The 13,131-nt window shown below is 37.3% G+C and overlaps 2 protein-coding genes across 2 annotated transcripts; one reads left to right on the top strand and one right to left on the bottom strand.

The window, feature by feature from the left end:
- The first annotated feature begins 2,716 nt into the window (after positions 1-2,716).
- Positions 2,717-9,203, top strand: LOC125828523 (PP2A regulatory subunit TAP46-like). The gene is made up of 10 exons (XM_049507819.1): positions 2,717-2,873; positions 3,704-3,826; positions 4,212-4,298; positions 4,407-4,482; positions 7,037-7,068; positions 7,190-7,351; positions 7,982-8,017; positions 8,094-8,165; positions 8,380-8,660; positions 8,754-9,203. The coding sequence occupies exons 1-10, from the start codon at positions 2,778-2,780 to the stop codon at positions 9,001-9,003; spliced, it is 1,215 nt and encodes a 404-aa protein (XP_049363776.1). The 5' UTR covers positions 2,717-2,777; the 3' UTR covers positions 9,004-9,203.
- Positions 9,204-9,771: 568 nt separating this feature from the next.
- LOC125828426 (uncharacterized) lies at positions 9,772-10,496 on the bottom strand. The gene has a single exon (XM_049507721.1). The coding sequence runs from the start codon at positions 10,435-10,437 to the stop codon at positions 9,772-9,774; it is 666 nt and encodes a 221-aa protein (XP_049363678.1). The 5' UTR covers positions 10,438-10,496.
- Positions 10,497-13,131: the final 2,635 nt, after the last annotated feature.

The raw sequence follows: 13,131 nt of genomic DNA, 5'->3' as shown, positions 1-13,131 counted from the left end.
GATACGGGATTTGACAAACTGCACTCTTGCCTCCATTACTCAACTATCATCTGAACCCATTATCAACTTCAAACTAATTGTAATATCAACTTCAAACTAATTGTGCTTCAAACTAATTGTAATAAAGGTCTTATTTATAATACTAGAAAGAAAACCTACTTTGATACAAACGATGAGTAGAATAAAGGTCATATTTATAATTAAATAAGAGAAAGAAAATCTACTTTGACAAAAACGAGAAAAACAAGTAACAATAATTATAATTATAGATATAAGAGTATTAATTAAATAAATTAGTAAAAAATTAAATATAAAATCCTAAACGGGTTTAGTTGTATAAGTTTATCGGCAAGTCATTGAATTCAACAACCAAAATAATCATCTTACAAATAGCATGTACGACTGCCATGTTGCGCGGATGTTCATTTATATTCCTCTAATCACTTTTTATTTTGATGTTGAATTGTGATATACAAACTTTAACTATTATTTTTAAATAATTTAAATATTTACAAACATGTAGATATACACACCCTATGTGACATAATACACCTAAAACGTTACTCAGCCTAAAATGCTAGAAATCACTAAGAGAATGAAAGAAAGAAAACAAGAGGATTGTTAGGGAAGATTGTATTGTAGAGAACTTTGATTTTTGCTTGATGACTTTACAAATGAGTATCCCTCTATTTATAGTACTTATCTAAGGACTAATGGATAAATAATAACTACTATGCAAGTCCATATATTTACAAATTAGTCACGTCTCTAGAATCTTCTACAATGTTAGAAAATTCTAAAGACTTTCCATGCAAATCCTAAAAACTCTAGGAACTTTCATAGGAAATATCTCTTGTTCTCTAGAATATTCTACTAATGACTAATCTATTTCATATGTAATCCTTCCACATGAGCACCTTTCTGTCACGTGGCGCCTAGGTGGAGTGTTGACATGGCATGTCATCAATTCTCCCTCACTTGATGTTGTGACGACTATGACTTATTATTATTATTGTTGCATAAACTTTCAAATCTTGTCTTTTCATGTGTGTCCAGCTTTATATGTTGTTTAGCTGTTGATAATGTTGCATGCCCTCTTTTGATTGTCTCGGGCAGTATCATATGATAAGGGACAAATACGGATGGCTTAGTGTCTGATTTCAACACAATCTTATGATCCACCTCACACCTGAGAGGTAAATGCTTAGGTAGCTCATCAGGCATAACATCTTTTATTTCTTCAAGTAACTTTCTATGGAAGGCGATAGTGTTTCTTGGGAACCCTTAGCTTCCTCTAAACCTTCAAGGGTTGTCATGCATGTCGGCTCATCCATTTTGACCCCCTTGACTAACTGCATAGTCGAAAGTCGTGCTTGGCTATGTCTGTGTGGCATACTAAACATAGGCACCACGTAAGCTCTTTCTCATTCCATAACCAAGAGACGTTGGAGGTAGGGGTCGATCAAAGTATGACAATGTCTAAAGAACTTTTGTCCCAAAATAATATTAAAGATGTCCATAGTTATGACGGTAAAGTTTATCGTATCTTTCCAATCGCCCAATTTAACACTAACATCATTGGCTACACCACGAACATTTTGTGCCTCAACATTCACGGTCTTGACGCGGTAGTTGATTGGAGTGAGCTTTAACTCTAGCCTTTTTTATGCAACATCGGTCACAAAATTGTGAGTTTCTCCAGTGTCCACCATTGCAGGAGCGGGCTTATTATTGATGATAAGGTCTGCGCACTGATTGTTATTCTCGTTGGGCTGGCAAATCGGCCTCGTTATGTCACCACATATGCCAATCACACCCAACTATGCGGTGACTAAATTCTCTCTTTGTGTCTGCTCCTTTCGCTCGCGCATCTGGCACTAAGAATCTTTAAGTCGAGGCAACTCTTAAAGGTGTGCGACCCTCCACATATATAGCACCCCTTATTTTCTACCTGTGATTTCTTCTAGACGTAGCCCTAATGGCCAATTGACTTCTTGCTATCGAATTTGTTAGTATCTTGACTCTTGGGGTGTTGATGAATTTTCTTGTTATTGCCACAGTCTCCCCCACCTTTAGCAATGCCACATTTTGACTCATTATATCTGGCTTTGTCATACTTTTCCTTCCTGAAGTCCATCAAAGGCTTGACCTCCACTATGGCTTGATCTATGTCCGTGATTCGTCGGCGTTGCAACTTCTACTTAGCCCAATTTTGTAACCTGTCCATAAAGTAAAACAACAAGCCCTCGCTGGAGAGGTTGGGGATTTGGAGCATATGGGTGGTAAACTCTTTGACGTAGTCGCGTATGCTCAATTACATGGAGTCACAGAGTGTGCCACATAAGCCAAAAGGTGTACAAAATTTCAAAACAAATAAGTTCGAGGGTAATAAGACTTTAGTTTAATTAAGATTGATCTCTGAGATTTTGTTCATAGTTTAGGAGATAGTTGTGCCTTATCCCTATTATTAAGTAGATTCTTCACATATTATTACTTAACTTTAAATCATTTTTTTACCCATCAGAAATTACATTTTGGAATATATTTAATTCCCTACCCAAAAACAAAAAAAAAAAAAGTTTCCCTCAATGAACAAACTTATATATATATATATAGCCACATGCCATTATCCACCGGAGCCGGAAGCATACAATTTCAAGAACACCATCGCACCTCTTTTTATCAAACAAATTTTAGTGCAACAGACTATAATCGTAAATCCAATCTGTAATTGTTAGGGTTTATTTCTTGCAATTTGGAAGCTAACACAATAAGAAATGGGGGAGCTGAAGATGCAAGAGATGTCCTTGCCAGCTTTGTTCGAGCAGGCTCGAAATATTCATACAATTGCATCTGAATCCAGCGTTGATCGGGTATTTTTTTACTTTTTTAGAGTGGAATATTACCAAAACAATGTTTTTTTCTCTCCTTCCTTATGATGTTATAGTATTTGAATTCCAGCAAAGTAGCAGAAATTGCACTTGGACATACTTTGTCGAGCTTTCGAACTATATATTTATATACAAAAGCGTATGTATGTATCTAAAGAATGAATTTTGTGGTTAAGGATCTTATAAACAGAGCTCAAACAATTGTGCCAACAAGTTCCTCTAGGAAACTCAGAAAATCTATCAAGAAGGAATTTTGTGTCTGATTTAGCGTATTTGTATCTGTGGCGGATCCAGCATAGAGGCAATAGTTGCACTTGCACACACACAGTATTTGTATTACAAAATATGTTGCACAAAATACTGTATTTGTATCAGCATAGAGGTTGTGGTTGCGCATGCACTACTCTCTCTCGAGCTTGTAGAGTGTGCGTGTGAGTACATATATAAAATTTCAGAGGTGCTCTGAAGACAAGAACATCCCTCTCCAGAGTTTGAAGATGAACTGTTTATTGACCTTCTATTTTTGGTGTATTCATGTTTCTCCTAATGGGGTGGAGGATATTACCCATGTGTTAGACAGTTATGAGGGGTATAGGTGGTAGGTTTTGTTTTTCTTATACACTACTGCTGTAGTTACTACTGAAATATACTTTTGGTTTATTTGTTTATAAAAGATGTTAACTTTATAAAAAATATATAAACAAAATTTGAATGAACTTTAAGAACTATATGTCTATATAGAAGCCGTGTACCCGACAGTTTAAAATTCTGAGTCCACTTCTAATTTGTATTATGCCGGTTGTGTATGTTAGGACCTTGTCAAGAAAGGTTGCGAGCTTTTGAGACAGTGCGAGGAAATGATCAGTAAATTAGGGCTGTTCTCGCTCAATGAGACAAAAGATGATATCAGCACTGCTAATCTGAAATATATCCTGGTAAGTAGTGCATAAGTAAATGTTCCTCTTGTAGTCGATAATTTATCATATTAGTTTTGTTTGGTATCCTCAATGGTTGGATGGAAAAGTTGGGATTCCCCTTCCGTAATTTCTTTTATCCTAATATGAAGAAGGGAGCTACTGCTTTCCTTTTTAGCAATTGTATCTATTTATTAGAAACATGGATGAATTGTGTGCATTCATTTTGTTTGGAGGTAATGCTTTATTTCTAGTTATGAAAGCTACAATGTTACCCAATTTTTGCTTATGCTGTCCTTTTTTTGAGAAATTATTATTGCTATTATTGCTAGACCTTTGAAAACTCATCACGGATGGATATCTACAATTGAAGAGAAACTGGTAATCTAATGTTACAATGTTTCAGGTGCCATACTATCTTGCCGATCTAACAGGAAAAATTGCTGAAGATGGGAGGATAAAAGTACTTAAGGCTTCACAGGCCAAGTTAAAGGTAAAATTGTTGTGAGCTGATAACATGTGATGCATTATGTTTTAAGCCAAACAGTAAGGATTAATGTTGAATGATATCTTGGCTTTATAACTTTGGCAATCTCTCTAGGAATTCATTTCATTTTGTGAGACAATGGAGCTTGTTCCTGAAGAGGAGATGGAGACATCTAAACAAGGTGGAGCTTGTTAGAATAGAAATAAGTATTTCCTACTTAGAATAGAAATAAGAATAGGAATAGGAATAGGAATAAGAATAGGAATCCTAGTTGGAAAAGGATTCCAATGTAGTGTCTATAAATAGGGTCTCAATGTAACTATTTAGATACACAATTCAATAATATTTTTCGTATATATTTCTCACATGGTATCAGAGCATTGGTGAGAACAAACAAGTCACCGTATGTCTATGTCAATTTCCGGTGACTGTTGGGTCTGATTTTGTTATACTTTTTTCTTTCTGTGGGTGTTGTGCGAAAACCAACACCACCACGAGGCTCGGAAAGCCCCCGCGACCAAACCCCAGCCAAAACCACCGGAAAACACCACCCCACGCGCTCTCACGCGCCTATCGGAGGTGGCAGTTTCCGGCGAGATCTGTCTCACGCGCCGGCGCGTGAGGGCTTTTCTGATCATATTTTTTTGAGATTTTTTTGACAGTTGGGGTCGTCCAGCCAATCCGACCAGGCCCATACTGTTTTTGACCAGATCCGATCGCCGGAATTAGAGTTCCAGCTATTTCCAGGCAGTTTCCGGCGACTTTTCTTCGAGATTTGAATTTTCCGAGACAAATTTAGCATAATGTCTTTTGGGTGTGATGTTTTTGGTTCCAAAAATATGGGGATTGGAAGTTCTAGCCCTATAATCACTTCAGAACTTTTATTGGGAAGTTCAAACTATTTATCTTGGGCTTCCTCGGTTGAGTTGTGGTGCAAGGGTCAAGGTGTCCAAGATCACTTAACGAACAAGGCTTATGAGGTAGATGTAAAGGCAAAGACTAGTGAGGAAGATGCAAAAGCCAAAGCACAATGGGAGAAAGTAGATGCTCAATTATGTAGTCTCCTATGGCGTTCTATTGATTTCAAGTTGATGCCCTTGTTTCGCCCATTCCAGACGTGTTATACAGTTTGGGAAAAGGCTCGTGCTTTATACACTAATGACATATCTCGATTCTATGATGTGATATCTCGATTGACCAACTTAAAGAAACAAGAATCCGATATGTCTACTTACTTAGGACAGGTACAGGCAGTCATGGAGGAATTTGACACATTAATGCCAGTTACTACGAATGTGGAAAAACAACAAGAACACAGACAAACATTGTTTCTAGTTCTTACTCTTGCTGAACTTCCCGAACCAAGCTCGAGGAGACTGTTTTAGACCTGGAGCAACCACCTGGTTTTGTTGCTCAGGGGGAGTCTAGTAGCCTTGTATGTCGATTGCGCAGGTCACTCTATGGTCTAAAACAGTCTCCTCGAGCTTGGTTCGGGAAGTTCAGCACAATAATTCAGGAGTTTGGCATGACTCGTAGTGGAGCTGATCACTCTGTGTTTTATCGGCATTCTGCACCAAGTCGATGTATCTATTTGGTTGTTTACGTTGATGATATTGTTATCACCGGTAATGATCAAGATGGTATCACCGATTTGAAGCAACATCTCTTTAAGCACTTCCAAACTAAAGACCTTGGCAGATTGAAGTATTTTCTAGGTATTGAGGTTGCTCAGTCTAGATCAGGTATTGTTATTTCTCAGCGCAAGTATGCCTTAGACATTCTTGAGGAGACAGGGATGATGGGATGTAGACCTGTTGACACTCCTATGGATCCGAATGTTAAACTTCTTCCAGGACAGGGGAGCCACTTAGTAATCCTGAAAGGTATAGACGACTTGTTGGAAAGTTGAATTATCTCACAGTGACTAGACCTGACATCTCTTTTCCTGTGAGTGTTGTAAGTCAGTTTATGACTTCCCCTTGTGATAGTCATTGGGAAGCAGTTGTTCGTATTCTGCGATATATAAAGTCAGCTCCCGGTAAAGGACTACTCTTTGAGGATCAAGGCCATGAGCATATCATTGGATATACAGACGCTGATTGGGCAGGATCACCCTCTGACAGACGTTCGACATCCGGATATTGTGTTTTAGTAGGAGGTAATTTGGTGTCGTGGAAGAGCAAGAAACAGAATGTGGTTGCTCGATCTAGTGCAGAATCAGAATATCGAGCAATGGCGACAGCAACTTGTGAGCTAGTTTGGATCAAACAGTTGCTGGGAGAACTAAAATTTGGCAAAGTTGATAAGATGGAACTTGTGTGTGATAATCAAGCGGCTCTTCATATCGCATCAAATCCAGTGTTTCATGAAAGGACTAAGCACATTGAGATTGACTGTCACTTTGTCAGAGAAAAGATACTCTCGGGAGATATTGTTACGAAATTTGTGAAGTCAAATGATCAGCTTGCAGATATCTTCACCAAGTCCCTCACATGTCCTCGTATTAATTACATCTGTAACAAGCTAGGTACATATGATTTGTATGCACCAGCTTGAGGGGGAGTGTTAGAATAGAAATAAGTATTTCCTACTTAGAATAGAAATAAGAATAGGAATAGGAATAGGAATAAGAATAGGAATCCTAGTTGGAAAAGGATTCCAATGTAGTGTCTATAAATAGGGTCTCAATGTAACTATTTAGATACACAATTCAATAATATTTTTCGTATATATTTCTCACAGAGCTAATACTTTTGCAGATCGTAGAGCTAAGAAGGTAGGTGGGAGTTGACATTCAGTTGGAATTGCTGTCTGTGAATGTTATTATTAGGTTTCTTTCATTTCACTCTCATTCTTGGATGGATAATTGAGTTACTAAATGCATTATGTCATAAAAGATTGCTCGGTTCAAATGCCAAAGAGCTGCTGAGTCAAAACTACTAGAATTGAAGGAGCGGAAGGAGCGTCGTGGGCGATCAACTAAAGCATCTGCATTGTCTACTCCTGTTGTGTCTGGAGAAGATGATGTGTTGGATGACGATGGTGACGAAGAAAGGGAGGTTAGTAAACATCCTTGTTTATGTCATGTGCATGAGCACTGTCGCTTCTTTCCTTGTATCTTTTCTTTTTTTCTATGTTGCAACTTCTGTCACATTGGCTGCTCTTTATGCCAAGTCATGCTTGCTGTTCGATGTGACTAATCAGTGCCTTTGAGAAATGGTTACTCATAAGATGAAAGATTTCCATAGAACTTTGAGAATGTTGCTCATTATAAAGTGGTCACTTGGCATGCTCGCTTCTTATTTTAGCAAGTAAAGGTCATATACTGGCATATCAGTGTTTGCTGATTCAGCATTCATTGATGGTTGGTTTGTATTTGCATAAGCATTCATCATTTGCTTCTTGGGTTGTCTGCAAGAAGAGCCTATGATCACCTTTTGATTCTAATTTTCTCAATAGAATTTGCTGATGAATCAATGATGTAACCTACCAACATTTTGTATGTGAATTCTGTAAAGAATCATGATTCTTCCTTTAGATATTATTTAATGTGTTCAATTCAACCAACTAAAATACATATTTCCAGTTTGTAATGTAATTTGCTGTTGCGTTCTTTTGATTATTTACACTCAAATTTGGCTACAACTTGCATAAAGTATCTGATTATTGGGATCTACTACCATTTGCAGGCATGGCTTACAACCATCTCCTTGGCCCTCAGTAAGGTTAGCTCAGATTCTGAGTTTCTGGCAGTACTTTTATTTCTTTTGTATGTCCATTACCTTATCTTTATCATAACAGGCTTTTGATCTGCTTGAAATGCTGAACAAAGAGGAGGAAATGCTATCTGCTATTAAGGAAAAGCAGCTTCAGGTACAAACCTAAATTGATTGGCATTCTTCTTAGGGCCTGTTTGTTATTGTGTTGTGTTAGCCTCCGTTCTGTAATAGCAATTCGATTTATGTGTTCAACTCGCGTTTTGCAGCTTGAAACAACATTAAGTGCAACACTTTTCCAACTCTGAACTTTCTCTAGTATCGTTGTCTTATCTTATAATTTTGCATCATGGCATACTCTACTTGTGCAGGACGGGGAGAAAGAATTTTCTCAGCTAGTACTTGATGAACGCACCAAAAAAGTAGAAACCTGGCACCGTGATGCTGCTGCTCGAGCTCCCTACACAAAACCTGCAGCACCTATCACCTGTGCTACTTTCGCGCAAGATGTCATAGAGGGAAGGGCCAATGTTTCACAGGCGCATGAACATAAACACAAACCCTTAATTTTTGGACCTGCAAGTGTTGTTGGTAGGAACCCAACAACCGAACGAGAAAAAATAGCAGCACAGGTTTTTCAGCCTCATTATAGGTACTTTCTTTTAACCAAAAACTAAAATGCTCAATTTGCAAGATAAAATAATAAGCTCCGAGTCGATCATAACATCTTCATTTTAAATACTAGATTAGCAACCATGAGCATAGAGGAGGCTGGGCTAACAGAGATGAACATGATGAACGAATGGCAAGAGAGGAATGTAAAACTCATGGAAGAAGCAAATTCTTCATGGCACAGGGATGCCCCAAAGTTGCGGCCAGGTGAAGAGGACGAAGAAGATGATGACGCTGCTCAAGACAAGGCAAGAGCATGGGATGACTGGAAGGATGATAACCCCCGTGGTGCTGGCAACAAGAAACTCACTCCTTGTGGTTAAGGAAGCAGTTGCAGCGGACAGTTGCAGCAAGACATAATTAATTAGACTTTCCTGTTAGTTGTACACCAAACTTATCAATAAGTTTAAACCCGTTCTGTTTCCAGTTTAAATGTACTAAAGTTTACGCAGGTTTTGCTGTATGTACTAAATTAGATGGCTGATGTATTGTACAGTAGTTCTAGTGGAAATGTATTGATGTCAATATCTCCAGAAGTGACAAATGATGAACTTTAGGTGTGAGTATATTACGTATGAAACACAATTTCCTGTTGCATCCGATTACCAATGCAATATTAAATTGTACTGGTGCCCAGATAGGTTGCTCAGGCTAAGTGAAGGGTCAAATCTTGTATGTGAACTGTGCACATCCCCTTTTTTCAGTGACAACCTTAATGCTAATTGCTCCCTCATGTGGTATGGCTTGTTGCTATTTTCTAGCTCAATCTTGGTCCGACAGATCCCTTTCCTTGATGTTAAGTGTAAACTAGTTGGGTCTATTGTCACTTCACCGCACGGTAGACACAGTTCACACATTTGAGAATATACATCACAAACCAACATGATTGAATCAGACTCTTCAGTTGTTCTAAATCACTAAGTCTAAGTCATGGAGTTAACAAAGCATGGGTGTTTCTTGGTCAAAGTCACACAATTCACCACATTTATGAGCACTATGAAATACAAGAATCAAAAGAAAGATTTCTTGAAGGATAGAATCAAGAAGACAAAAACATGTGCCGTCATATTGAACTTCAGTTACAAATCAAACTACTCAACATTAGTTCTCAAATATTCATAATTTTGTGAGTCATCTGAACCTACTATATCACTCCCATTGCAATAAGACACTTCTAGTTGTGCCTTAAACTCGAGCCAAGGCCTCTCTAATCTCCAAAGATCAGCTATCTGACAATTCTCCCCTAAGTTCAACCAAGAAATTAGCCTGGATAACTCTTTTTTGTTCACCTTGGGACTCAATCCTTTTACAGCAATCCTTGCATCACGAAATGCTGGGAAGCACTTCTGCTTTGCAAATTCATGGCACTTCCCCTTTGCTGCTTCAAGGCAAGCCTCCATTTCACGTTCTTCACATCTCGCCCTCTCTGCAAAGTCTTGATTGGAAGCACTGCCAGTGAATGATTTCCACCAAGGAGTTTTACATTTGTCTGAGGCTGCGATAGAGCAACCAATCCTAGCTCCAGATTCACATTGTTGAGTGACTTGAGACTCACAAGCCTTGTATGCAGAGGCCCAGGAGATAGGGTCTTTAAATGCGAGGATGAATCGACCAGCTGTTTCTTCTTGTGAGCCAGCCTTGATGGGACCTCGAAGTAGAGGGACTGGTTGGTCAAAAGGAATCAGAGTCTTTGATGCAGAGTACTCCTCGAGGTTGATTGATGGCACTTCTGGTTGTGATCGTTCTGGTGCTGTCATATAGGCAGTTTTGTTTGTTCACAATTTTGGGTCCTGAAGAGAAGAAACCTATATCAGGATTATCATGATGCTGAAAGTAGTTTTCTTAAGGCTAAATTAATATCATCACCAATAAATGCACCTGCAACAAGGACATTTGGATAAGGAGCTTTTCAAACTTATGGTATTCTGTATAGATGGTTGGGTATGTTTTTGATTAAATGTTAGGAAAACAATTGTACGTAAATCATCTTAAGATAAAGGAGTTGTTTTTGAGAAACAAGATTTTTTGCTACTGGTACTCCATCAACGTTTTTGGATTGTCTTCCAATAACAAGTTTGGTTTTTGAAATAGACATGAGAGTTGTTTTGGAAAAAAACTTCATTGGAAAACGTCCCGAATAGTGTCTATATTCATGAATATCTAGAAGTTCTCCCAACACAAGGGGCTCATACTTCATGGAATCATGCAAAGTGACATGAACTGCAGGGAACTGAATAAACTGATAATCGTATGTATATGCCAGCGGAAAAAAGGGGCTGAGTACAATATAAATAATTGTACCCCCTAAGTATCGTTGTCTCCTTTCGATAAGGTTGGAACGATACTTTAGGGATACATAAAATACATGATATAAGATAACTGTGACATTTCATAAAATCAATAAAGAAAAGCAATAAGCATTAAAAGCATTTTCATGTAATTTTTAAATCATTTCAGAATGTTATATCATTTCTATGCATAGAGGTTACAAATATTCATATGTATAAATCTATATGTATTACCGTTGAGTGCCTCACTCGGAACACAGAGGACTTCAGGGAGAAACAAACGGAAGCAAAACAACCAGATCAACATGAAGTAAGGCAGGGAAAGATGATGAAGAGTAGTATATGTAGCTAAAAGGAAAAGTTGCTGCGTTGGCAGTACGAGTCAAGGAGATGCAGTTACGGAAGAAGATCGACGCCATATCTACCTTTAATTTTGTTAAGCTAAATCAACCCAATGAATCTTTTAACATGGTGTGATATTGTCCGCTTTGGGCCAAATCCACATGGTTTTTTTCAAAATGCCTCACACAGTTAGGAGACCACACACCTTATATGTAGCTTTCCAATCTTTTTAAGCTACCAATGTGAAACTTTGTTTGCACGCCCAACAAAATTTGTTGCCGAATTTATCACATTACCCATCACCGATATCTTCATCAGAGGATGTGCTCTGGATTTCTTGAGTGTTTCCTCTGTACATCTCAGAAATCCCCGCCCCAGTTTAATTTTTGTAATGATTCTGTATAAATGACTGTTGTGAACATGGGCAACTCACATAATTCTTATTGACCAGTTATTTGGACCAGGGGCTAAAACGCGACGAGGCGAAGAAATAAGTCATCCCAACAAGGGATTTACTTGGGATCCAGGTTGAGTATGGAAGCAGGTGACAATGGGATAGAAGGGTTGTCGTCTACAACCTTTGGGATTTTCATCCTCTTTCTGTCTAACCCCTATATCCTATCCTTGTACCCTTTCTATCAATAATAATGTTTTGTTATCATTATTCCTTATTTCAGTTTATTAGAGTAATACAATCAAAGAACTTTGTTTACTGTGAATTGAAGTAGCGTTTGCTAAAATGACATTGCCTAGTTTTTCTTCATTTCCTTTCAAAAATTGAGCTCAAATCTCAATCGAGCAGAGATCCTGCCTCCTCCTAGAAGCATGTAAAAATGTAAACTTGCACATAGAGTGAGCAATCAAACAGGTTTAACAATATATCTATACAAAAGAACACATTAGCACATTGTAACTATCCAATGAGTGAAAACATTCCATTCCAATTAAGTTTAACAATAAAAAATTGAAGAATATATAAAAAAGTTTAGAGATGAACAAAACATACATACAAATTGATAGAGAGAGCTTGAGAAAGAGTTGGCAGCCATGGGAGACGAAATACTCGAGCTTAATTTGAGGATCCGATTGTTACTTGTTCATCTAACACTAGAAGAGGATTGGGCCCCCAATTCTTTTGCTTTACATGGGCCTCAAAAACTATACATAAATTTTGAAACAACTCTTTAGTAAATGACCATTCTTTGATAAACACAATTCTTGCAATTTACAAGATTGAACTGAAAATTATATGAGAAAATATTATACTATAATCTAAAATTTGGTAAATTGTTTAAATGTTCATCATCTTCTAATATTTTGTTGGTGAGGTTGAGAAAAACTAAATATCGAATGAGAAAATGTTATACTATGGTATAAAATTTTGTAAGCTATTCAAATTTTAAACGACAATCTAATATTTTGTCTATAAGATTGAAAAAAAATGTGACTATGAACAAACATTATGCTCTAGTTTAATGTAATTTGAACGAGTAATTTCTTAAAAGGCTGTCTTTGCACGTTTTTTAAAAATATGGAAAAATTATAATGATATCCTAAAGAGGTATATTTGTGTATCGGCCTATTTTTAGAAATACAATAACACAAGTCAATAATTATATTTACATAGTCGCCATTCGTTTTGGAACAATATTTATATAACTTTGTGCATGTTAAAACAAATACGTTTAAATAACATGTTATAGCAAATTAATTATTGTCACATTATAATTAAGTAAATTAAATGCATTTTCTTCCGTGTAATCAGACACTTAAAAATAATGAGAAATTAATGTAGTAGCATGAATGCAAGTTAAGAACATA

Source organism: Solanum verrucosum, unplaced genomic scaffold (genome assembly GCF_900185275.1).
Source record: "Solanum verrucosum unplaced genomic scaffold, falcon-dt-bn FXZP01000273.1, whole genome shotgun sequence".
In the NCBI taxonomy this organism is placed as follows: domain Eukaryota; kingdom Viridiplantae; phylum Streptophyta; class Magnoliopsida; order Solanales; family Solanaceae; genus Solanum; species Solanum verrucosum.
This window is presented reverse-complemented; position numbering and strand designations above follow the sequence as displayed.